Raw genomic sequence first — 24,571 nt, forward strand, 5'->3', positions numbered from 1 at the left:
CTCGGCGGAAAAAGAACTCCAAAATTTTTGTAATGGATTGCAAAAAGATCAGTACAGGCATGTAAGGCATCCTGACAAAGTACGGGATACAAGACAAAAAACGCGTCCTGCGTAAGTGAAACTCCTGATAACCCTAACAATTAAGGATTTCCCCCGTTTTACACAGTCTCGGTGGGATTGGGTTTCTTGTACAAGACCCTGGAGTATGAAACAGGTCCAGCCAGGATCTGAACGGTAAAGGGCAAGGATCCTCTGGGAACCTATGGGCCCCTGACGCCCATTCCCTGCGCTTGGGTGTGCGCGTACCGCTATCCTGAGGTCGGCTAGCAATCAGCTGGATGTTTGAAGGGAGGATGCGCAGTTGATTAGCAGTGGGTGAAGAAAGAGCAGCGAGGCACTCGTCTGGGAGACCTAGGGAAGCCAGCCCGGAACGTGGGAGGTGCTCAAGTTCCTGCGATGCTCCGGGACCTGGGTGCCGCAGCGGAAGCCTTTGCTGGAGGCCGAAGCCGGCAGAGCCGGGCGGGGCAAACCCAGGCCCCGCCCCCGGGCGCGTCCGCGTGCGTGGCTGGGGGCGCAGCAGAGATCCCCACTCCATGATGCGGGGCCTGAGGACAGTGCAGAGCCGCGGCGTGGAAGCCCCCATCCTGGTGACCCGCGCTCCCAACGTCCTGCTGGGCTGCCTCGCAGCTTAAGGAGGGCGCGGCCCTGCGGCGGTGCGCCCACTCCCATCCCAACGCGTGCCGACGCCCCCCTCGGCGATCCTTGCGCGCGTCCGGCCCCGCCCCCACCCCCGACGTGCCCCCGCGCGCCGCGCCCCCCGCCCACCCGGCACGCCCCGCCGCCCCGCCCGGCCGCAGCGGGCCTGGAGCAAGCCGGCGGGCCTGAGCGACCCTCGCAGCGGCAGCGTCTTTCTCCGCCGCTCGCCGCCATGGACGTGTACCCCCCGCACCGGCTGGGGCTGCCCCGCGCGCGGTCCCCCGGCGGCCCTGGCCGCGGGTCGCCCTCAGTCAGGTACGCGGGGCCGAGGCCACAGAGGAGCGGCCGGGCCGGGGGTTGCGGGCTGTGGGGGTCCGGCGACGCCTCCCGCCGCAGGGCGTGGTCCGACATGGCTTCCTTGCAGACGGTTTTCCCTAAACGGCTGCCTGGGGACGTTTTCCCAGGAAATGCGCCCTTTGTAGCGGCTCCCACAATGGCTCCCCTGTAGACAGTCTCACAGCGGCTCCTCGGTGGAGACCCCCTGCTATGACATCCCCGTTCCTGTAGGTTTCCCCCAGGAAAGGTTCCCCTGTGGAGAACCTCTGCAGTGGTTTCTCTATGTGTAACTCACTTACCTTCCTCTTAGAATATTTCCCCCAGAAACGGCTGTCTGTGGAGACCCCCCCCCCCCACTCCGCAACGTACACAGTAGCTCTCTTGGGTAGAACCCTTGAATGGGTTTCCCCAGAAACGGCTTACCTAAATCTGCCCTACAGTAGTTCTCCTCTAGAGCCTTTCTCCTTGACAGCAGCATCCCTAAAGAGTGCCCCCCCCCGCCCCTACATACATACACGCTGACAGCATCTTCCCTATTGCGGCTTCCCCCACCTCCCCGTGCCCCAGCCTGCATCGCGACGCTCCCTCATTCCACAATAGGGAGCTCAGGTTGGGGGAGGCGCAGGAGAGAAAACTAACTGGGTGAATAGGAAAAAGAGGCCCAGTACCCCCCCCCCCCCCAATTGGCGGACCCCAAGCCCGTGAGGAATTGGCGGACCCTAAGCCCCTGAGGCTAGAGACAGAGCCCCTGGGTGCCTAAGGATGGGGAGGGTGATAATGGGGAGGGTCTCTACCCCCTAGGAAGACCCGTTTCCGATTTCTGCTCCCGGTGCCTTTGGGGCTGACCTTGATAGTCTGGGCATTGTTTGCGATGGAGCTGTTACGAGGCCGCCAGCAGAGTGTGGAGGTTGGAATGAGGGAGCATTTGCGGCAGAGATCGTTGAGAGAGAAGAAAGAAGAGAGAGAAATGGGCTTTGGGATCTGCTAAACTGTCATGAAACCAGAAGAGGGTTTTTTTGTTTTGTTTTGCTTTTTCTCTATTTTAGTAGCTTAGCAAAATAAATATGTTTTTCCCTTGAAAGGAGGTTGTTAATTTATATGTGAAAAATGGTTCTTCTTGTATCCTTGTTATGGTACTAAAGGAATTGTATTTTTAATTTTTTGCTAGCCAGTCTGGTTTTTTTGTTTTGTTTTCTTTTGTTTTGTTTTTATTTTGTTTTAACGAGAACAAATTCATGGAGAGGAGAACTAAATCTTAAAATCCTGTCCCTTGCTTACTTCCTGACATTCCTTCCCCCACCCCTGTTTGTTGAATGAATAAAGGTTGGGAGAGATAGAGCTAGATACCCTTGGTTGCATTTGGGAGTCTTAATTTGCTTCTGATTTGGCAGGTGACATTGTTTGAATTCCTGCTCTGCTCTTCAGGGGGAATTCCTTGTGTTCTAAATGTTTAGCTCCTTATGGTAACCTTCTCCAATCTGTCCTAACATTTCTGGCAGCCACTTTCACTGTTAGAAAGTATTTGAACTTTGTACAGAATAGAAACTGCACAGGGTACTTCTTTTTTCTTTTCTTTCCTTTCCTTTTTTTTTTTTTTTTCTTTTAAAGTAGGCTCCTACTCAGGACCCTAATATCAAAAATTGCATGCTCAACAGTCTGAGCTAGCCAGGCACCCTTGCACAGGATATTTAGAATTTGGAGCAGCCATCCTTTAAATCTAAGCTCTGTATAGACTTGGGGTTCATCCCAGATCATTTTGAGCTTAGGAATCTTGAGTTTTTGAAACTTTTAGGAGAAAAAAGCTTCCCAGTGAACTCCATCTCTGCAATAACTGCTGCTATCCTTATTTCTAGGAACATGGCAGTGCACAGCATATTTTTAAAATAGTGTTTTGTTGTTAGATTAATGATGGATAACTTTATTAATCATAAACTCTGAATCTTAAAACAAGTGGTTGAGTGAAACTTGTTGGTCTTCAGACAAGGGATAGTGCATGGAACCTCAAGGCCTGTTTTACCTTTGGTAAAAGAAATTGAGTCAAGGTTCTCCTTCTTTACCCTACTTCTGCATAACCAAACATGCTTTTCTTACCCATTCAAGCCTTCCCCTGACTTTTGACATTGAATGGCAGTTATGGACTCAGCACTTTCCTGTCACCCATATTTGAATTCTTTGCAGCACTCTGACTCTGAGTGATGAAAGAGGCAGGCGTAACTGGTGAAGTTGCATTCCTGAAGACCCATAGATAGCACTTTGTAAGTGTGTGTTTCCCTTCTAGCAGTGAAGTTCATTTTCACAGATGGGGAATAGAGATCAGGAGTTAAAATGCTGTTGTTTAGAACTAGAAGCTGCTTTTTCAGGATGTGGTAGTCATTACTGCTTCCCATCAGCTATTTTTGGTTTTTGCCTCCTGGACATGTGGTACAATTATACTTGCCCCCTTGAAGCTGGGTATGGCATTATGGGTTGCTTTTGGTCCATCAGTGTGTTCAGGAATGATGTGTATTCCTTCATGGTAAAAGCTTCCAGTCTATGATTTGCCACTATCTTTCCCTCTACTGTGGTGTCTGTTAGTGCTTCAGGTGGTGGCAAGTCCATCAGTCTGGGACTCAGAGCAAACTTCAAGGTGACTTATGTTTGACATGTAGAGCAATTAGTAAACCTTCATTGTTTCAAGGCACTGAGATTTTGGAATTATTACCAGGTAACTATCTTGACTACTAAATCTCCCCTACAGTAGTTCTCCTCTAGAGCCTTTCTCCTTGACATCCCTAAAGAGTACCAACCCCTTATGTTTTCCTACTTCAGAGGAAGGGAGGCAGGCTCCCTGCTGAGCAGAGAGCCTGATGTGGGGCTCGATCCCAGGACCCTGGGATCATGACCTGAGTGGAGGGCAGAGGCTTAACCCACTGAGCCACCCAGGCGCCCGCCATTTTACTCCTCTTTATACAAATAATCCAACATACACTGGGCTAGGTGTTGTGAGACAAATAAAGTAGGCCATTGCCCTCAAAGAGTTCCTTTATAAATGGAAAGAGACACGAACAGTGCAAATCATAATACAGAGTTGAGAAATAACTACTGAGGAAGAAATAGGGCTGAAGTAATAATAATGTAAGAAGGTATAGTTGATTTTGAATTTGACTGTTGGAAGAATGAATTTGCCATTTACTGATACCAGGAACACTGGAATTAGAGCAAAGGGAGTTCAGATTTGGCCTTATTCATTTTGAGTTGCCTAATAGATATCCAAATGGAGATCTTGGATAAGCAGTTGGATATATTAATCTGGAGTTCAGGAGAAAGACTGGAACTGGAAATGCTATGCTGATGTCTCCCACATTTTTATTTAGATCTTTGAGACTGGGTAGAGATCCTGAGAACAAATTAGATAGAGAAGACTAACATGCAAACCCTGGGATATCCCGTCTAGGAAAGACAGTGTAACAGTGGTTCCAAATTCTAATGAAAAGTAGCTTCCTACTTCTGAAATGGGAGAAGAATCCAGGACAGTCATGGGAAGCCAAATAATAAGTACCATTGGTGAGCTGATGAGGAATATGAATAGTCTATTAGATTTGGTAACATAGAGGTTATTGGTGGCCTTGACAAGAACAGGTTTGGTGCAATGGGTTCAAGAGAAAATGGAGGAGGAGAATTGAAGACAGTGAGTATAGATAGTCATAATGATGTTGTTTCAAGGACTGAAGAGCAGAGCAATAAGGCTGTAGCTATGAGAGAGAGGAGAATAATGCAGCTATGGCTATCAGAGAAAGCAGGGAAACAGGGGTCTGGTTGGAAGTGTTAGAGTTCTTTTGTTTTTAGGTGGACAGACATTATAGCCTTCCTAAAACAAAGTTGATGGGAATGATGGAGTACAGAGAGGAAAATTGATTATTAAAAGAAAGGAAGGGACTATTGCAGGGGTGAAGTCCTTGAGCAGTTTGAGAGGGAATTGAATCTAGGACATAAATGGATATATTGGCCTCAGACTATATAGGTGCATGGACAGTTCATCTGTGGTGGGTATATAGACCCAAATGCTGGTGTATTGGTAGCTTGGTGGTGGGGGAAAGTGAAAATTCTCTTTTGTTTACTTCTGTATTTGCCATTAAATAGGAAGGCAGATCTTCAGCTAAAAATGAAGAGTAGAGAAGGTGTTAGAAGTTTGAGAAGAAAGAAGGTGTAAAATCCATCCAAGAGAGTTGGGGAAAATTAGTTGAATAAAGAAATGTTTTAGGATTGCCAGGCAGCTATAAGTACCCATTTGCTCTTTGTTGTCATAAATTTAAGGTGAGACCCAGTTAGCATGGTTGTATGCTTTTCCTTCAGCTTTATTGAGCTGTTTGGAGGTGGATATTGTGGAAGGGAGTGGCTCAAGTAGGGTAGAGGACATCATTGGAAAACAGGAATAAAGGAACTGAGAGGTAAGGATAGTGGGAGGATTGCCTGTCTTAGTGCTTACTGAAATTATCATGAATGAAGATAGAAGTAATAATAGCAAAAGGGATAGTGATCGAGAAGCTAAAAATCTTTAAGGAATGTGGAGAATTGAATGACCCAGAGATTTGTACTATTTGTAACAAGAAGGGCTAGCAGGTGGTTATTGTTTGATGGCATGAAGATTTCACCCAAAATAAAATAAAGCAAGAAGTTAAATAAACAAACTAATTATGGTTGATTGATTGATTTTTCTCAAAACCAGAGGACATGAGTTTCCAGATCAAAAGGACATTTCAGTAGTCCAGCACAACTAGTTTAAAAATATCCATGCCGAGGTAGGAGGTCATAAAATTTTTGAGTGCTATAGAGTCAAAAGAATAGCTACAAATCAGATAGAGTCAGGAATCATAGAATTGCAGCAAGACTGGAAACTAGAAGATAATGGAGAAACAGTGCCTTCTGAAGGAAATGGATTCTTTCCCAGAATTCAATATCCAGCCATAGCAGGTTTGAGGGATGTTAAAGACATTTCACACATGCTAGTTCTCCAAGTTTGACCTTACGTGCACCCTTTATTAAGAAGCCACTGAAGGATGTGCTCTAGCAAAACAGTCTGACTAAGGGGTTCCTGTGCTGGGGATCTTCTATACCATGTACAGGTGGAGTTTCTTCCTTGATAAGGGACTAGTAAGAAAGGGCTTTCTTTGTTATCCCTGGAAATTACCAAAGGCCTGGGACCATTTTTTATTGCCATTTCCCACATTGCTTGCCCTGGTACTTAGATCAGTGTCTGGCACATAGACAGCATTCACTAAATATGAACTGCTGTTGTAAGCTATTATGAAATATTGCTTGCACTCATTATTTATTGAATTAATAGAGAATAGCTACAGGGGAAGCTGTGGGCTATGTTAAATTTCATAAGTGTTCAGAGAATGAAAAATAAAATGTGAGCTAGTTGGTGAGAAGTGGTTCATGACAATGATGATCTACAGGAACACTTCATTAGAGCCTCACAGAGGCAAGTTATCTCTTCAGGTGATACTTAATGGCCAGTGGCCAATACCTATGGCACTCTTTTGGCTTTACAGATCTACAGAAATAATAATTACTGTTGTATAGATGGTCTCTGCCTTAAGAAAACTCAGAATGCAAAGTATTGTATATATGAAAATACAAAGTTTTACCTCCAGTATACTTGCTTAGATACTGGCCAGGGAAGCTTGGTGTGGTGCCTGTAGAAGCAAAGAGGGTTTGCTTAGTTAGGCTTTTACAGTCTTATTTCTGACCCAGAAGTAGAGGTCTCAGTATCTGCCTTTTCACTTGTGTCTGAGATGACTGTGTACTGAGAACTCTTATTTATTGAATATGGTGGCATTTATATATACAGTATCTTAAAAATGTTTCATATGAAGCTCCTGGGCTTTTCTGTGATATTCTGATTTTTAGAGAAGGGAGTGAATGAGATGCAGATCCACTCGAGAATTACACAGCTTAAATTATTGTTTTGCCCTGAAAGTTTAGGAAAAGGAAAAGGTTTTGCATTATGGGTGTTTAAAACTTTTATCTGTGATTTTGAGCCCTGGTTTGAGGAAAAGTCAGCTCATTTGGCATGCTTTTTGTTTTTGTTTTCAACTTCTTATTTTGAAATAAACAATTTTAGATTTATAGATGAATTGCTAATATGCTGTTGAGTGTTTTTTTTTTTTAAGAGTTTTTTTTATTTATTCATTTGACAGAGAGAGATCACAAGTAGGCAGAGAGGCAGGCAGAGAGAGAGGAGGAAGCAGGCTCCCTGCTGAGCAGAGAGCCCGACGCGGGACTTGATCCCAGGACCCTGAGATCATGACCTGAGCCAAAGGCAGTGGCTTAACCCACCGAGCCACCCAGGCGTCCAAGTTGAGTGTTCTATGTAGCCTTCATCTAGCTTACTCTAATGTTAACATCTTACATATAACCACGCACATTTATTAAAACTAAGAAATTAATAATGGTGTAGTGCTTTAATTTATTAAGTAAACTTTTGTTTACTTGGCTTTTAGCACTCTGGACTATTTATTTGTATTTCCACAGTTTCCCACTAACATCTTTTTTTCTACTCTAAGATCCAATCAAGGATCCCACATTGCATTTATATTTGGCATGCACTTAATAGTCAAAGAAGTGAGGGAAAGTAATTGTGGATGCTTTCTGAATGAAGACTTGTGAAACTGACTTTACAAAGAGCAGATTGTGTGAGGAAATGCTCAGAGAAAGCCAGAGAAAAGGAAGAAAATGGAAAGTAAGATGTTACACAGGGTATTGTAAATAGACTTCCAGATAACAATTTCCATTTGTGATAGGTAGCATTTTCTGAAGTCCTTGAATTTAGTTTGTGGAGTGTCTTATTAACTCCAGTTAATGAAATATGTGTAGACTTGAACTGCAGTTGGGTACCAGTTTTACCCATTTTAGGTTAGGTGGCCTATTGGTTAATAGCTACATTTGGCAGCTGGTAAAAGATCCTTAACAATAATGACTTAATGTAAGGGTTTATTTTTTCTTGCAAAAGATGTCCATCTAAGGAGAGCAGTCTAGTCCTGGTGTAAGGTCATCAGGGAGGAAACGGGGCCTCTTCTGCTTATTTTTGTGCTCTTAGCAAGTGGATTCCATGGCTTCATGGTCACAAAATGGCTGGAAGAACTCCAGGTATAATGTCTGTCAGGCAAGGGGAAGGAGAAGAGACGGTTCTCCTAGTTAAGTCGGCTCTTTGCTTCAGAGAGTTTCTCCAGAAGCTTCCACATGATGGCTCCTGCATGTCTCATTGATCAGCTCTAGAAGCAGAGGAACTGGGCCATTACTGCCCCAAGTAAAATTGGGGTACTGTGAATGAAAAAGAAGGGGAGAATGGATATGGATTAGGTAACTGATTGCCTGTGGAATGAAAGTTATATTGCTTAAGATTACTGATAGGTCCGGTGAGCTACAAGAAACATGAAAGTGCTGGGAGGGGGAAAAAAAAAAAAAGAAAGTGCTGGGAGAAAATGAAAGTCATCAAGTATTTAATGATGCTAGTGATTTCTCATTCATATCTTGTGTGTGTATGTATGTGTCCTTTCAGTTTAAGTCAGTTACAGTCAGTAGTTAGCTATGTTCTAACATTGGGATTGCTTTTTCCGTTGCAAGTTGTTGCCCCAGCAAAGACATTGGTGGGCAATGACATTTACTGCCTTGCTACACATCTTGCCCTTTTGCCTTTCTTCCAAGTCTCTAGGTTTTTTCTAGTGGGTTGTTTTTTTTTTTTTTTTTTGGTCTTTTTATTTTTAAGATTTTATTTGCAGGTAATCTCTATACCCAATGTGGGGCTTGAACTCACAAACCTGAGATCAAGAGTCACATACTCCCCTGACTGAGTGGCCAGACACCCACTAAGGGGTGTAAATAATTGCCACTTTAACTCAGGGCCAAGTTTATTAAACCCTAGTAGTCCTACAGTAGCTCCTTTTAATTATTACCTGAAGTCTAAATTAATGTTTATGAGGCTTGTTTGTATTATTCATACAGTTGACTTTCCCCCCAGCATTTTATTATGAAAGTGCTCATAAGTACGGGAAAGTTGAAAGAATTATTCAGTGGCATTCATGTGTATCCATACGTAGATTATACACTTTTTTATTTTATTTATTTATTTTTTTTAGATTATACACTTTTAATATATTTGCTATATTTGCCTTATATATCCATTCCTCTATCAATGAATCCATCCTATATTGTGATATTTCCTTTTTACAGCTTTTTAAAGTAAGTTATAGATATGTTTCCTGGAATTGATTTTCTATTAAGAAGGCTTTCTATTGCAAATGACAGAAACCCAACTCAAAGGTTTTAAGTAAGAAGAATATATTGCCTTAGGTGACTGGAAGGAATAATAGGGAGATAGCCTTCCTACAGGAAGAGGTGTAGAAACTAGGGCCTCCAGAACTGGAACCAGAACTCTTCTATCATAATAGTTGCCTCTATCCATATAGCCCGAAATACACATTCTTTCTGTGTGTATTACTATGATCCTTGAGGCCATTTCTTCCAGGTCTAAAATGAGGAAATCCCTGGTAAGGACTCCCCTTAGCATGGCTTGTTCCTGGGTAAGTCAAAATTGGAAACTGTGGCAAAGAAGGAGCACAGTGTTTGTTATCAGGGGAGGTAGAAGTGGAAAGCATGCTGAGTTAAGTACATACCTCAGAAAACTTGCCACTTGCTTTCTTCTGAGGTTGGCATAATCCCTGTACTTGACAAGGAAAACTACAAGTGCAAAAATTCTTTTTTTTTTTTTTTAAGATTTTATTTATTTATTTGACAGAGATTACAAGTAGTCAGAGAGGCAGGCAGGGAGAGAGAGGAGGAAGCAGGCTCCCTGCTGAGCAGAGAGCCCGATGTGGGGCTTGATTCCAGGACCGTGGGATCGTGACCTGAGCTGAAAGCAGAGGCTTTAACCCACTGAGCCACCCAGGTGCCCCTACAAGTGCAAAAATTCTAAATAAAACAATAGTATATTGAAACTAGAAGTATGGTGAAAACAACTTTATAAATAAGTAGAATTTGTCCCAGAAATGCAAAAGTTGTTTATCATCAGGAAATCTATCAATGAGGGGTACCTGGGTGGCTATGTCAGTTAAATGTCTGCCTTTGGCTCAGATCATGATCCAGGGGTCCTGAGATCAAGTCCCACATCAGGCTCCTTGCTCAGCAGGCAGCTTCCTTCTCCCTCTGCCTACTGCTTCCGGTGCTTGTGAGTGCACACTCTGTCTCTCTGATAACTAACTAACTAAGTAAAAATGAATAAAATGTACCAATGAAATTAACACACTAGTAGATGCCCCCAATCTACTATTTAAAAAATTAATATTCGTTCTTGATTTGAATCAAGTAACATAATAAGGTTTCAGCTAATATAATAAGATAAACAAAAGAGGGGTGCCAGGGTGCCTCAGTTGGTTAAGCTTTTGACTCTTGATCTAAGCTCAGGTCTTGATTCAGGGTTATAAGTTCAAGCCCCTACTTAATAAAAAAGATAATAAGCAAAAGAAATGATCATCTGCTTCTTGCAGTAGGCTCTTAATTGGTCTCTGAGGTTCTACTCTTGTCCCCCTTTGGTCTGTTTCCAGTATAGTAAATAAAGTGATCTTATGATATAACTCATCTCATATGAGTCATCCTTATTTTCAAAACACTCCAAGAAAAATCTCAAATCATGAGCTTTGACAAGACTCTAATCCAGCTTCCACGACCCCCCCCCTTTATCTCCTATTATTGCTGTCTTCCTCACTTGCTGTAAACATTGCTGCTTCTGGACCTTTGCAATTACTGTGCAGCTTGCTCTCTGGCATCCTTCAGGGCAAAACCTTTCCTCTACCTTTCTTTAAAAGGGCAGCCCACCTTCCTCTTAGGACTCTCAAGCCATTTATCACCATATGATAAATGTATTTTTCCTATTTATTTTTATTTCTCCCTCACTCGTTTCCCAATTAGAATGTAAGTCCTAGAGGCTCCTAAGTGGCTCAGTCGGTTAAACATCTGCCTCAGGTTTTTTTTTTTTAATTTATTGGACAGATAGAGATTACAAGTAGGCGGAGAGACAGGCAGAGAGGAGGAAGCAGGCTCCCTGCTGAGCAGAGAGCCTGATGGGGCTTAATCCTGATCCCAGGACGCTGGGATCATGACCTGAGCCAAAGGCAGAGGCTTTAACCTACTGAGCTACCTAGGCGCCCCTCAGCTCAGGTCTTGACCTCAGGGTTGTGAGTTCAAGCTTTGTGTAAGAAAGAAATGTAAATGAAAAAATAAATGACATGTAAATTCTTCTATTTTCATTGCAATGGTTTTTGCCCTTTTACTGATTGCTAAGTCCTCCCCCCAGCTCTTGAGTAACCAGTGCCTGACACATGGTAGGTCCTCAGTAAAAACGTGATGAATTAATACGTTGGAATAAAAGTTGTAAATGTTAATAAAAAAAAAGTTGTAAATGTTGAAGACATAAAACCACTATGTTTTACTACTTGGAAAACTATGATAATAGATAAAAGTCTTAGAACTGAGTTTATCAAATTGTTTAAAATAGATAATGGTTTCAAGATGACATTCAAAACGGGAACAAAAACTGTAAAATACCTAGGAATCAATCTAATAAGAAATATGTAGGGGCGCCTGGGTGGCTCAGTGGGTTAAGCCGCTGCCTTCGGCTCAGGTCATGATTTCAGGGTCCTGGGATCGAGCCCCGCATCAGGCTCTCTGCTCAGTGGGGAACCTGCTTCCTCCTCTCTCTCTCTGCCTGCCTCTCTGTCTACTTGTGATCTCTCTCTGTCAAATAAATAAATAAAATCTTAAAAAAAAAAGAAATATGTAAAACTTACATAAATAAAAATATAAAACTTGACAGAAGGACATAAACAGGAGAGGAACGAAGGAGCGATGCATCATGTTCCTGAGTGGGAAGCTCAGTACTGTCCAGATTCAGTATGACCATAATACAAATTCTCAACGGGAATTTGTCTGTACTTGACAAACTGATTTTATAATTCTTCTTAAAAAGAAAATGTTCTATACTAATTCACTATGGAAATTCAATGGGAAGTTTTATTTGATTGAAATCAATTTAAAAGATGCATATATATATATTGTATATTTCATATGTATTGGATATATATATTAAAACTTAAAATGAAAAAAAAAAAAAGAAAAGAAAAAAGAAAATGTTCAAGAACCCTGGTGGCTCGGTTGGTTAAGCGTCTGCTCTAATCATGATCCCAGGATCCTGTGACCAAGTCCCTCATAAACCTCCTTGCTTGTCAGGGAGCCTGCTCCTCCCTCTGCCTGCCACCCCCCCTGCTGGTGCTTTCTCGTGCGCACTCTCTCTCTGACAAATAAATTAAGATCAAAGAAAGAAAGACAAAATGTTCAGGGGTGCCTGAGTGGCTCCAGTAGTTTAAGTGTCTGCCTTTGGCTCAGGTCATGAGGTCGAGCCCACGTTGGTATCCCTGTTCAGTGGGGAGTCTGCTTCTCCCTTTTCCTTTGCCTCTTCCTTCCACTCATGTGCTCTGTCCCTCTCTAATGAATAAATAAAATCTTAAAAAAAAAAAAAAAGAAAAGAAAATGTTCAGTAAAAACCATGATCTTTGAAACAGTGATAGAACTGGAACTTGCCCTTTAAGATATAAAAATAACCCATTTATTGTAAAGTTCAAGTAATTTTGGTTGTTTTTTAAGTATACTATTTCTGAGAGACTAGATCAAATAAGGATCAAATATATGGATCCCACTTTATATAATAATTTAGTATATGTTAAAAGTGGCTTTCTACATCAGAGGATGAAAAGGATTGTGGTTTGGGACATTTATATTTTGGAGGAAAAATACAGTTATATTAGGTCACCTGGGTGGCCCAGTCAGTTAAGTATCTGCGTTCTGCTTAAGTCATGATCTCTGGGTCTGGAATCAAGTAGCTTCAGGCTTCCTGCTCAGCAAGGAGTCGGCTTCTCCTGCTGTCTCTACCCCTCCCCCAGCTCATGCTTTCTCTCTGATAAAATAATAGTTATATTCCTGCTTCACAAAAATAAAAAAGCAAGTTCCAGAGGAGCAAAGAGCTAAATGTTGAAAACACACACACAGACACACACACAATTAAATAATTGGCATTTTTTTTTTTTTTTTTATAATACTGAGTGGGAAAGACACAAAAGGAAGACCTAAAACTCCTAAGCCTAAAGATAGAGTTAGGCAGATTTAGTTAAATAAAACTTGACATCTCCTGCATGAAAAAGATACCATAAACAAAGTCTAGCAGTTTCAAGAAAATATTTGCAGCATATGGCTTTTAAAATATGGAATATGTAAATTATTCAGAACACCCCCTTCTATGACTAAATAGAAAATGAGTCAAGAACAAGAATACGCATTCACAGAAAAGGAAATATAGATGATCAATAAACATTTGACAGTCTCCCTAGTGATTAGGGAGAAATGTAAAAGTATGATAATGAGAATTAGGTGAAGAGTGATAACACATAGTTTAAAAAGTTGTGGGGAAACAGGTACTCTGGTATACTGTAGGTGACTGTCTTAAGAAAACAATTAGGCAACATTTATCAAAATTTAAAATGCAGGTACTTCTTAACTGGGCAGTGCTACTTTTTAGGTTCCTCCCTTGCAGAAATTTTTACAGTGCCAAAGATGGATATAGTTATTCTTTGAAGCATTATTTGCTATTACAAAAATAATATCCTGAATGTTCACTCAGAGTGGCTGGTTAAATAAAAACAAAAGAATACAGTATGGCACTTTTAAAAAATGCAGTTGAGTTCTAAGAACTAACTTGGAAAGGTCTTAAGGTACAACGTTCAGTGAAAACATGTTGCAGAGCACTTATTTATCTCATGATTATGATTTTATGTAAATATAATCCAACCCCCCAGAAAACTCACCCAAACTAAACATTACAGAGAGATTCACACCAGTTTGTTCACAGGAGTTTTCTATGATAGGGTGAATCAGATTAGTATGAGGATTCACTTTGTGGAACAATCAAAACATAAAGTGTACAGGACAATATATTCAATATTTACTTAATTTTGAAAATAAAAAAGTTAACAAAGTCACACACAAAAAAACTCGTAAAAATAAAATTTTCAGGTTTTTTGTCCTTCATTTCCAGGGAACCAGGATAATGAAATATAAACAAGAAATATACCTGGCTGTGTATATCATAACTTATAAAAGCAGTCAGGAGTGAATTAACTACTATAAAACCAAAGAGGGGAAAAATAGAGATGACTGACTTTTTAGGATTTGGAAATACTGTGTCTGTGGCAAACTTTATTGTCAGGACATCAGTGAGGTGTAGCAGAAAGGAAAAGTTCAGAGTTAAGGTATCTGGTAGTTTACATTTTGATGCTGCTAATCCTGGCTCAACCTTAGGATTTTGGGTAAACTGCTTCTGTTTAGGTCTTGGCTTCTTCACTTTATTATGTATCACATGTAGATTCTGAATCTGAACCCAAGTAGAGTCAGAAATAAAGTATAGTATACAAGCGGCATATTTGACATAAACCACATTAGTGGGTCTGCTTGGACGACAGGTATTCTGAAAGAGGAACTTTGTAAAGCCATGGTGACTCAGGCCATCTGTCTACCTAGGATGTGCTAGCCATGCCCAGGTAAACCTGGAAGATAGAGGGCAGTGCCCTTGCTGGTTATGGTGTATGTTTGAAAGTTTCTATTAAAAAAAAAAGAGAGAGAGACTGGTGGATATACAGCAAACTCAGTGGTGATCTCTGGGGGTTAGGAACAATGACAATTTTAATATCCCATTTTTTTCATCAAAGAAAGTATAATATTTTACATGTGGCACCAAGGTAAATAAAAGCAAGTATAGGGCGCCTGGGTGGCTCAGTGGGTTAAGCCGCTGCCTTCGGCTCAGGTCATGATCTCAGGGTCCTGGGATCGAGTCCCGCATCGGGCTCTCTGCTCAGCAGGGAGCCTGCTTCCTCCTCTCTCTCTCTCTGCCTGCCTCTCTGCCTACTTGTGATCTCTCTCTCTGTCAAATAAATAAATAAAATCTTAAAAAAATAATAAAAAAAAATAAAAGCAAGTATGCCAAAATGTTAATAGAGGCTGATTCTGGGTGCTGGGAATACCTGTGATTGTGGTTTTCCCTATACTTAGTGGGTTTTGTTTTTTTTAAATAGGTAAGTATTTCAATAAGTGACAAGTTTAATGGTTCAGTGACAATAGGTTATGTTCTGGTTAAGAATTAAATTTGGGAAGCAGGAAAATGTTTAAGGAAAGAACTGAATTTACCTTTATTAATTTGACTGGAAAATGAGATACTAATTAAGATAATGTTTTACTCTGGGAAAAGGAAGGTCTTTCTATATTTTATCCGCTTCCACTTTATTTGGCAAAGATACTTGTGGAAAAGAAATGCTTTTCACTCCTATTCTCAGTATTGTCTTGGCTTTCCACAGCAGCAGTTGAGGGAGCTGTTTGTTTCCTGGTCACATGACATAGTCATGCTTTTTGTCACTGGCTGGTTGTTAGTTTGAAAACCAAAGAGCTCTTGGTGACCTTGGCAGTCAGTCTGTCTGCTGTTCATATGGGTTAGGAAATGAGCCAAAGGACCAACTCGATAAAATATTTCTAGTGCAGAGAACGATTGCAAGATTGATCTTGTAGTAAACATGAGAGGAGAGGGGCAGATAACCATTTCCCAGGGAAAGGTTTCTTACTTTAATCTTGATCTTCTTGCAATTTCTGTTCTGCCACTTCTAAAACGCTAAATTGCTCCACCCTTACCTTCAACCCCAGATTTTTTTTTTTTAAAGATTTTATTTATTTATTTGACAGACAGAGATCACAAGTAGGCAGAGAGGCAGGCAGAGAGAGAGAGAGAGAGAGAGGGAAGCAGGCTTCCTGCGGAGCAGAGAGCCCGATGCGGGGCTCGATCCCAGGACCCTGAGATCATGACCCGATCTGAAGGCAGTGGCCCAAACCACTGAGCCACCCAGGCACCCCAACCCCAGATTTTTATTAAGAAAATGTTCAGCTATGGTGAGTGCTGTGAAGTGTGTAAACCTGGCGATTCACAGACCTGTACCCCTGGGGATAAAAATATATGTTTATAAAAAATAAAAAATAAATAAAATGTTCAAACAATACAGAAAAGGTGAGAGTAGTATGGTGAATACTTGATAACCCACCACTTAGAGTCAGTAATTTTTAATTTTTAACAGTTTTGCCGTTTGTGTTGTCTTTCTTTTCTTTTCCTCATTCTGGTTTTCTGTTAAACCCTTTCCAAGTGAGTTACAGATAGCATGACATTGCTAAGTACTTCCTCTTGTATCTGTTTTAAAAAAGAAAGAACGTTCTAGGTATAAATACAATAACATCTCACTTAAGAAAATTAACAGTAATTCCCCTACTAATGTCAAATACCCAGTTCATACTCAGATTTTTCCAGATGTCTTGTGGATATTTCCTTTTTTTTTTTAAATCAAATTAAGGTTTTTACATTAATTTTATTATTTACTCTCTCACATTAGAAGAGTTCTCCCTCTTTGTTCTTTTTGTTTAACATGGCATTGAGTTTTTTAACCTAAATTTTTATTTGTAGTGAAATACCTGTAACAAAATTTACCATCTTAACCATTTTTAAAATATATATATTTTTTACATACATTCATACTGTCATGCTATAATCCCACTATTCACCCACAGAACTGTTTTCATCCTATAAAACTCTGTACCTATTTTTTTTTAAGATTTTTATTTATTTGACAGACAGATCACAAGTAGGCAGAGAGGCAGGCAGAGAGAGAGAGGAGGAGGCAGGCTCCCTGCTGAGCAGAGAGCCCAATGTGAGGCTCGATCCCAGGACCCTGGGATCATGACCTAAGCCGAAGGCAGAGGCTTTAACCACTGAGCCACCCAGGCACCCAAAACTCTGTACCTATTAAACAGTAACCCCACTTCTTTCCCCCAGCCCAATACCACTACTGTAGTTTCTGTCTCTATAAATTTGAATATTGTAGGTATCTCCTAAAAATGGAATCATATGATATTTGTCTTTTGGCTAATGGCTTATTTTTCACTTACTATAATGTCTTCAAGGTTCATCCATCTTTTTTAGCATGCTTCAGAATCTCCTTTCTTTTAAGATTGAATAATCTTGGGGTGCCTGGGTGGCTCAGTGGTTTAGAGCCTCTGCCTTCAGCTCAGGTCATGATCCCAGGGTCCTGGGATCAAGCCCCATATCGGGGCTCTCTGCTCAGCAAGGAGGCTGCTTCCCTTCCTCTCTCTCTCTGCCTACTTGTGATCTCTGTCAAATAAATAAATAAAATCTTTAAAAAAATGGAATGATCTTCCACTGTATGTTTATTCCACTCTTTGTTTATTCATGTCAGTGATACTTGTTTCTACCTTTAGACTACAGCAAATAATGCTGCTGTGAGCATGGGTATACAAATGTCTCTTCAAATCCTTGTTTTCAGGTTTTTTTTTTTTTTTAATATATATATACCCAGAAGTAGAAGTTCTGGATTAAAAAAATAATTCTATTTTAAAAGTTTTCCCTCCCTTTATCCCTCTATTTTTAATTTTTTGAGGAACTGCCATACGGTTTTCCACAGCAGCTACAGTTTTACATTCTCATCAGCAGTGCTCAAAGATTCCTATTTCTCCCGATCCTTGCTTTTTTTTTTTCTCTTTTCTTAATAGTAGCGATCCTAATTTGTGTGGGATTAGTATTTCTTTGTTGTTTTGATTTGCATTTCCCTCATGATTAGTGATGTTAAATGTCTTTTCATGCGCTTATTGCCCATTCATATATCTTCTTTAAAGAAATATGTATTCTAATATTTTGCCTATTTTGAATGGTTTTTTTGGTGTGTGTGTGTATGGTGGAATTATAAGAGTGCTTTATATATTCTGGATATTAGTCTCTTACCAGATACATGATTTACAAATATCTCCTTCCATTCTTTGGTTTGCCTTTTCACTTTGTTGATCGTGTCCTTCTGTGAATGTAAGTTTTTAATTTTGATAAAGTCTAAGTTGTGTATTTTTTATTCTGTTACCTGTGCTTTTGGTGTCTAGCAATATATCATTGCCAAATCCATTTCATGAAACTTTTCCCATATGTCTTCTAAAAGCTTTTTGCTTTCAGATTTACATTTAGGTTTTTTTTCTCTTTTGAGTTTAATTTTATATATGGTTGTAAAGTTAAGGATCCAAGTTTATTCTTCCTTATCTGGATATACAGTGTTCCCAAAGCCATCTGTTGAAAAATTGTCCTCTCAGGTGCCTGGGTGGCGCAGTTGGTTAAGTGTCTGCCTTCAGCTCAGGTCATGATACCAGGGTCCTGAAATCAAGCCCCACGTTGGGCTCTCTCTGTTCATTGGGGAGCCTGCTTCTCCCTCTCCCTCTGCCTGCCCCTCCCCCTGCTTGTGTGCTCTTTTCTCGCTCTCTTTCTCTTCAAATAAATAAATAAAATATTTTAAAAAGCAACTGTCCTTTCTGAGTGCATGGTTTTGGTGCCCTTATGAAAAATCATTTGACTGTGAGAATATTATAGTGAGTGAAATAAGCCAGTCACAAAAAGAGTTTATTTTGAGCTCTCCATTCCATTCCACTGGTCAAAATGTCTGTCTTTGTGCCAGTACCACCCTGTTTTGATTACCATAGCTTTGTAGTTACTGTTGTAATCAAGAAGTGTGTCTTTCAGCTTTGTCCTTCGTTTTCAATATGGTTTTGAGAATTCTGGGTCCCTTGAGATTTCTTATGAATTTTAGAATGGATATTTCTATTTCTACAAAAAAAAAAATCATTGGTATTTTGATAGGGATTATGCTGAATCTGGAGATCACTTCCTATAGTATTGACAGTTTAATAATATGAAGGCTTCCAGTACATGAACATGGATGTATTTCCATTATTGGTGTCTTCTTTAATTTCCTTTAGAAATATATGAATGATCCAGTTTCTCTGAATCCTCCCTAGCATTTTGGTATTGTCACCTTGTTTGTTACCTTAGCTTTTCTAATGGATGTATAGTGGTATCTCATTGTGGTTTTAATTTGCATTTTCCATGGATAATGATGTAGAACATGTTTTCAGGTATTTATCTGCCATCTCTATATCCTCTTTGAAGAAATGTTTCTTTATGTCTTTTACCCATTTTCTAATTGGATTTTAATTTTTTTACTGTTGTTTTAAGGGTTCTTTATATATTCTACTTTGTCAGATATGTAATATAAATATGTTCTCCCAGTCTGTAGCTTGTCTTCTCATTCTGTGAACAAAGCAAAAGCTTACAATTTTGATGAAAGCCAGTTTATTGATTTTTTTTCTTTCATGGATTATACTATTGGTACCAAGTCTAAGAATTTCATTAAATGTTAAGTTCTGAAGATTTTCTTTTGTTATCTTCTAAAGATTTTATAGTTTTGGGACACCTGGGTGGCTCAGTCAGTTGAGCATCTGTCTTCAGCTCAGGTCATGATCCCAGAGTCCTGGAATCGAGCCCCGCATCATCCGGCTCTCTGCTCGGCAGGGAGCCTCCTTCTCCCTCTCCCTCTGCCTGCCCATCTGCCTACTTGTAATCTTTCTCTCTGTGTCAAATAAATAAATAAAATCTTAAAAAACAAAAACTACAGCTTTTTTATTTTCATATTTAAAATTTTAAATTTGTGATCTATCCTGAGTTCATTTTTGTATAAAAACGAAATTTAGGTTGAGGTTCATGTTTTTGTCTGTGGATACCATTTGCTCCAACACCATTTATTGAAAAGGCTGACCTTCCATTGTATTGCTTTTGAACCCTTATCAGAAATTAATCAGCTGTGGGGCGCCTGGGTGGCTCAGTGGGTTAGGCCTCTGCCTTCAGCTCGGGTCATGATCCCAGGGTCGTGGGATCGAGCCCCACATCGGGCTCTCTGCTTCGAAGGGAGCCTGCTTCCTCCTCTCTCTCTGCCTGCCTCTGTCTACTTGTGAGCTCTGTCAAATAAATAAAATCTTTAAAAAAAAAGAAAAAAGAAAGAAAGAAATTAATCAGCTGTATTTGTGTAGGTCTATTTCTGGCAGTTGTTTTGTTCCATTGATATGTGTGTCTGTCTCTTGATCAGTACCACTCAGTCTTGAGTACTTTTAGCTGTATAATAAGTCTTGACATGAGAGTGATTCCTCTCCCTATTTTTTCTTCTTCCAAAAATGTTTAACTATTCTAGTTCCTTTGCCTTTCCATGTAAGCTTTGGGTTAATCTTATCTATATCTATAGAAAATCTTGCTGGAATTTTGAAGGGACTGTGTTAAACCTTTACATCAATTTAGGAAGAATTGACATCCATACTATCTTGAGTCTTCCAATCCATGGACACAGTGTCTCTCCATTTACTTAGATCTTCTTTGATTTCCTTTTTTTTAAAAGATTTTATTTACTTATTTAGAGAGAGAGAAAGAGCACATTTGAGCAGGGAGAGAGGGGCAGAGGGGAGGGAAAGGGAGAGAAGCTGCAGCACAATGAGCATGGAGTTTGATGTGGGGCTTGATCTCACCACTCTGAGATCATGACTGGAGTCGAAATCAAGAGTCTGAGCTACCCCAGTGCCCCTTCATTGATTTCCTTTATCAGTGTTTTACAGTTTTAGCATGTAAATCCTGTATGTTTTGTTAAATTTGTATTTAAATGGCATTGTGTTTTTAATTTGGTTTCCATGTGTTCATTGCTTTGATATGGAAAAAGAGTTGATTTATATGTGTTGACCTTGCAACATTGTTGAACTCACTTACTAGTTCTAGGATTTTTTTAGTAGATCTCATGAGATTCTCTATATAGCTCGTTGTGTCATCTACAGATAAGGATGGTTTTATTTCCTCCTTTTCAGTATGTATGTCTTTTATTTCCTTTTCTTGCCTTATTGCACTAGCTAGAACTTCCGTTATCATGTTGAATAGGAGTGATGAGAGCAGACATTTTTTTCTTGTTCCTCCTTTTAGGGCAAAAGCATTCAGTCTTTCACTGTTAAATATCTTAATTCCTAGTTTTCTGAGTGTTTTTATTGTGACCAAGTGTTGAATTTTATCGAATGATTTTTCTGCATCAATTATATGGTTGTGTCATTTTCTTCTTGAGCCTATTAATATGATGGATTACATTGACTGATTTACCAATAATGAACCAGCCTTGTATCACTGGGGTAAACCCCTCTTGGTCATGGTGTATAATTATTCTTCTGTGTTGTTGAATTTTATTTACTAATATTTTATTAAGGTTTTTAGAGCTATATTCATGATGGATATTGGTTTACAGCTTTCTTTTCTGGGAATACTGTCTTCTGGTTTTGATGTTAGGTGGTATATATGAACATTGTAAGGGAAGACAGTGGTAAGTCATGAAATGGATATTTGGGGGAGTGGAAACATCAGAAAGAGTCTGTGAGGGTTGGGGGGAAGATTTCAGGGGAGAGAAATAATGTTGTTTGGCTGAGCACTGTTGTTTGGTTGAGTATAGGGCAGTGTAATTGAGCAACTACAAGCAAGGGATGGGGATGAAGTCTGATTGTCATAAATGGAACAGTTCGTGTAGTCGGTTTGTGGAGGATCTTAGTTAATACTGTTGTGGTAAGGCTGGGTATATGTTGACTGTAGGGAAAAAATTAAATACAGGAGTGTTAGGGAGGGAATAGTGGAGGTGACAGGAAGAGATCTAGCAGAAGTATCAGTCTTAAGTAGGAAATTGAGCATCTTTTTTCTGGGACTGCTGGGAAGGAGGAAGGGTTGGTATGAAGAGCATGGAATCCTTAGAAGTGATATTAATGTTTGGGAGTGCCTTTCCTTATTCTTTTTTGGGAGGAGGGACTATTCACTAAGGCCACAGGAATAAACCTGCCCAGAAATGGGAACAAATACCCTTTGCTGATACTCTAACTGGGGGTAGTTGTGATCATGAGTCAGAACTTCACTTAGGTCCTTAAACCAATTTTTTGGTTTTAATTTTTCACTTTTGCTTTTGGCAAACTGATGGAGATCACAGTTAGGGCAAATAAGTGTGGAAACTCTTCTTTGATAATCCTCAAAAATGAGAAGTCACCGGAGAGACTTCTGATCAGCTGCTGAGTCCCAGTCCTGTCTAGCATTGACCATGAGAGGGCCTTTGGTTCCATTCTGTACTGAGCCACTGAGCCACAGACTGTCCAGTTCATAATCAGCAGTTCAGATTTAGGCTTCAGGTAAATTCTGCATAATCTCTTCCAGATAATAGAAGAGAAGGGAGTACTTCCCAGTTCATTTTATATTCTGATATCAAGACCAGGCAAGGACCACTTTCCATCCCTAATATCATTCCTCATCCTCATGCCTTCATGTACTGACACTCAGGAGCTGATTTCTGTTCTTGTTGCAGCTGCAGCCGGCTCCGCAAGGTTCAGAGCATCTTGACCCAGAGCAGCAAGTCTCAACCTGATGGGATCCTCTGCATCCTAGGTCAGTGCTTTTAACAAGGTGGGGCAACTTGGCTTCTGTTCAAGGAAGATATTAATAATAGTATCATTGTGAGATAAGCTTGAGTTAGCGTCCTTCTCCCAGCTCTTTTTCTCTTGAAATCTGTTGCTGTTTCTATGAGGTCAGGTGTCCTATCAGTGGGATAAGGAGGCAGGAGGCAGTACCACAGGGTAGGTACTTTGTACATGTTACCTTATTTCTTCTCACAGCAGCCTTGCAAGGGAACAGCATTGTCTCTTTTTTACAGAGCGGGAGACTGAAACTCTAGAACATGAAACAGACTTGCTCAGGACCAGCGAGTGGCAGAACTGGGCCTTTATTTGTTCTTTAAATTTTTTTATTATGAAAATGCATCATATAATTTAAAAATTAAGACAGTATGCAGATGATAATGAACAGAGCTTCCTAACCATCCCAGGTACCAGTTTCCACTCCCCAGAGATAGCATTGCCAATTGAATCTTCTTTTTTTTAACACAAATAGGAACATTTTATTCATACTGTCATTAACCTAATTTTTAAATTTTCATTTGACAATGTATCTTGGAGATTTTTCTGAACGTCATTTCAGATTGATGTTCTTTATCTCATTTTCATTTATACCCATAGTATTGAGTTATGGAAGTGGAATTGTTAAGTCTGGTGGTTTGTCCATCAACCACCCAAGTTCCTTCCCAGAAACAAAACACTGCTAGGTTCTTACTTGTCTTTCCTCACATATTCCATGCATGATTTTGTGTTTTCACTTAACAGCACTTGCATTTAAGCTTGTGAGAGGCAGTGTGCAGAGTTTTTAACATATGCTCTGGAGCTAGACAGGTTTTGGGTTTGAATCCTGATTCCACTACTCAGCTCAGAGGTTGGTGGGTCTCCAGAATAACCCAGTTATGGTGTAATAACCAAACTATGGAAAGAGCCCAGATGTCCATCGACAGTGGATAAAGAAGATGTGGTATATATATCCAATGGAATACAACTCAGCCATCCTAAAAAATGAAATCTTGCCATTTGAAGCGATGCAGATAGAACCAAAGGGTATTATGCTAAGTGAAATAAGTCAATCAGAGAAAGACAATTATCGTATCTCACTCATATGTGGAATCTAAGAAACAAAACAGGATCATAGGGAAAGTGAGGGAAATATAAAATGATATGAAATCAGAGAGGGAGACAAACCATAAGAGACTCTTAATCATAGGAAACAAACTGAGGGATGCTAGATGATGGACATTAAGGAGGGCATGTGATATAATGAACACTGGGTATTATATAAATGATTGATGAATCACTGAACTCTACCTCTGAAACTCATACACTATATATTAATTGGATTAAAATAAAAATTAAAATGAATAGCAGCTGATGCCAGCAGAGAAGAATGCATCTTGACCATATACACTCAACACACACACACACTCACACTCACACACTCCTGCAGAAGCCCTCTTTGAAATTTAAATGGTAGTTAGGGGAGAAAATAAAGGGCAGAACCTTAAAAATTGCCGAAGTTTCAAATTTAAAAAACTGAACAATAACTTTACTGAGCTTACTTGGGAAAATGTGATCAAGTTTTCTGCTTTTAGAAGGAAATATGGATTTATGGTAGAAATTACATTTTTTTTTGTTAAATAAAGTTGTATTTTACCTAAAAACAGAACCAAACAAAACCACAGCTATGGTGGACCTGGAATTCCCACCAAAGGTTTCAAATGTTTAAACTGGATTTAAAGAATCCATTCATTGGATTATCTCTCTAGCTATAACCCTCAGAAGAGTGGAGGCTGTCTTTGCCATGAATTTACCTATGAATAAAAGCACCTGTTCATTACTGTACTTATGCTGTCATTTCAGTTGGCTTCTGTGTCCCTCCCTTTGACATATGTTCCCCCCTCCACCTACTGCAATCAAAGTTTAGCACTTGTTTAGTTAGCACTTCTGTACTTTCTGGCACTATAAGATACTCTAGGCTTATTTTATTTTATTTTAAGATTTTATTTATTTATTTGACAGACAGAGATCACAAGTAGGCAGAGAGGCAGGCAGAGAGAGGGAGAAAGGGAAGCAGACTCTTTGCTGA

At 40.0% G+C, this 24,571-nt stretch overlaps 1 protein-coding gene across 2 annotated transcripts in view; it reads left to right on the forward strand.

Moving 5' to 3' along the window:
- The first annotated feature begins 561 nt into the window (after nucleotides 1–561).
- The window catches only part of DNAAF9 (dynein axonemal assembly factor 9), a 128,559-nt gene continuing 104,549 nt past the window's right edge, over nucleotides 562–24,571 (forward strand). Inside the window, exons 1-2 of one of the 2 annotated variants that reach the window (XM_082744534.1) lie at nucleotides 562–1,011; nucleotides 22,398–22,477. In XM_082744534.1, coding sequence (XP_082600660.1) covers nucleotides 929–1,011; nucleotides 22,398–22,477 — 163 coding nt within the window. In that variant the 5' untranslated portion in view covers nucleotides 562–928. The remainder of the gene's footprint in view (nucleotides 1,012–22,397; nucleotides 22,478–24,571) is intronic. The other variant, XM_082744535.1, reaches the window with a different exon arrangement.

The sequence above is a fragment of the Mustela nivalis genome, assembly GCF_964662115.1.
Source record: "Mustela nivalis genome assembly, chromosome: 8".
In the NCBI taxonomy this organism is placed as follows: domain Eukaryota; kingdom Metazoa; phylum Chordata; class Mammalia; order Carnivora; family Mustelidae; genus Mustela; species Mustela nivalis.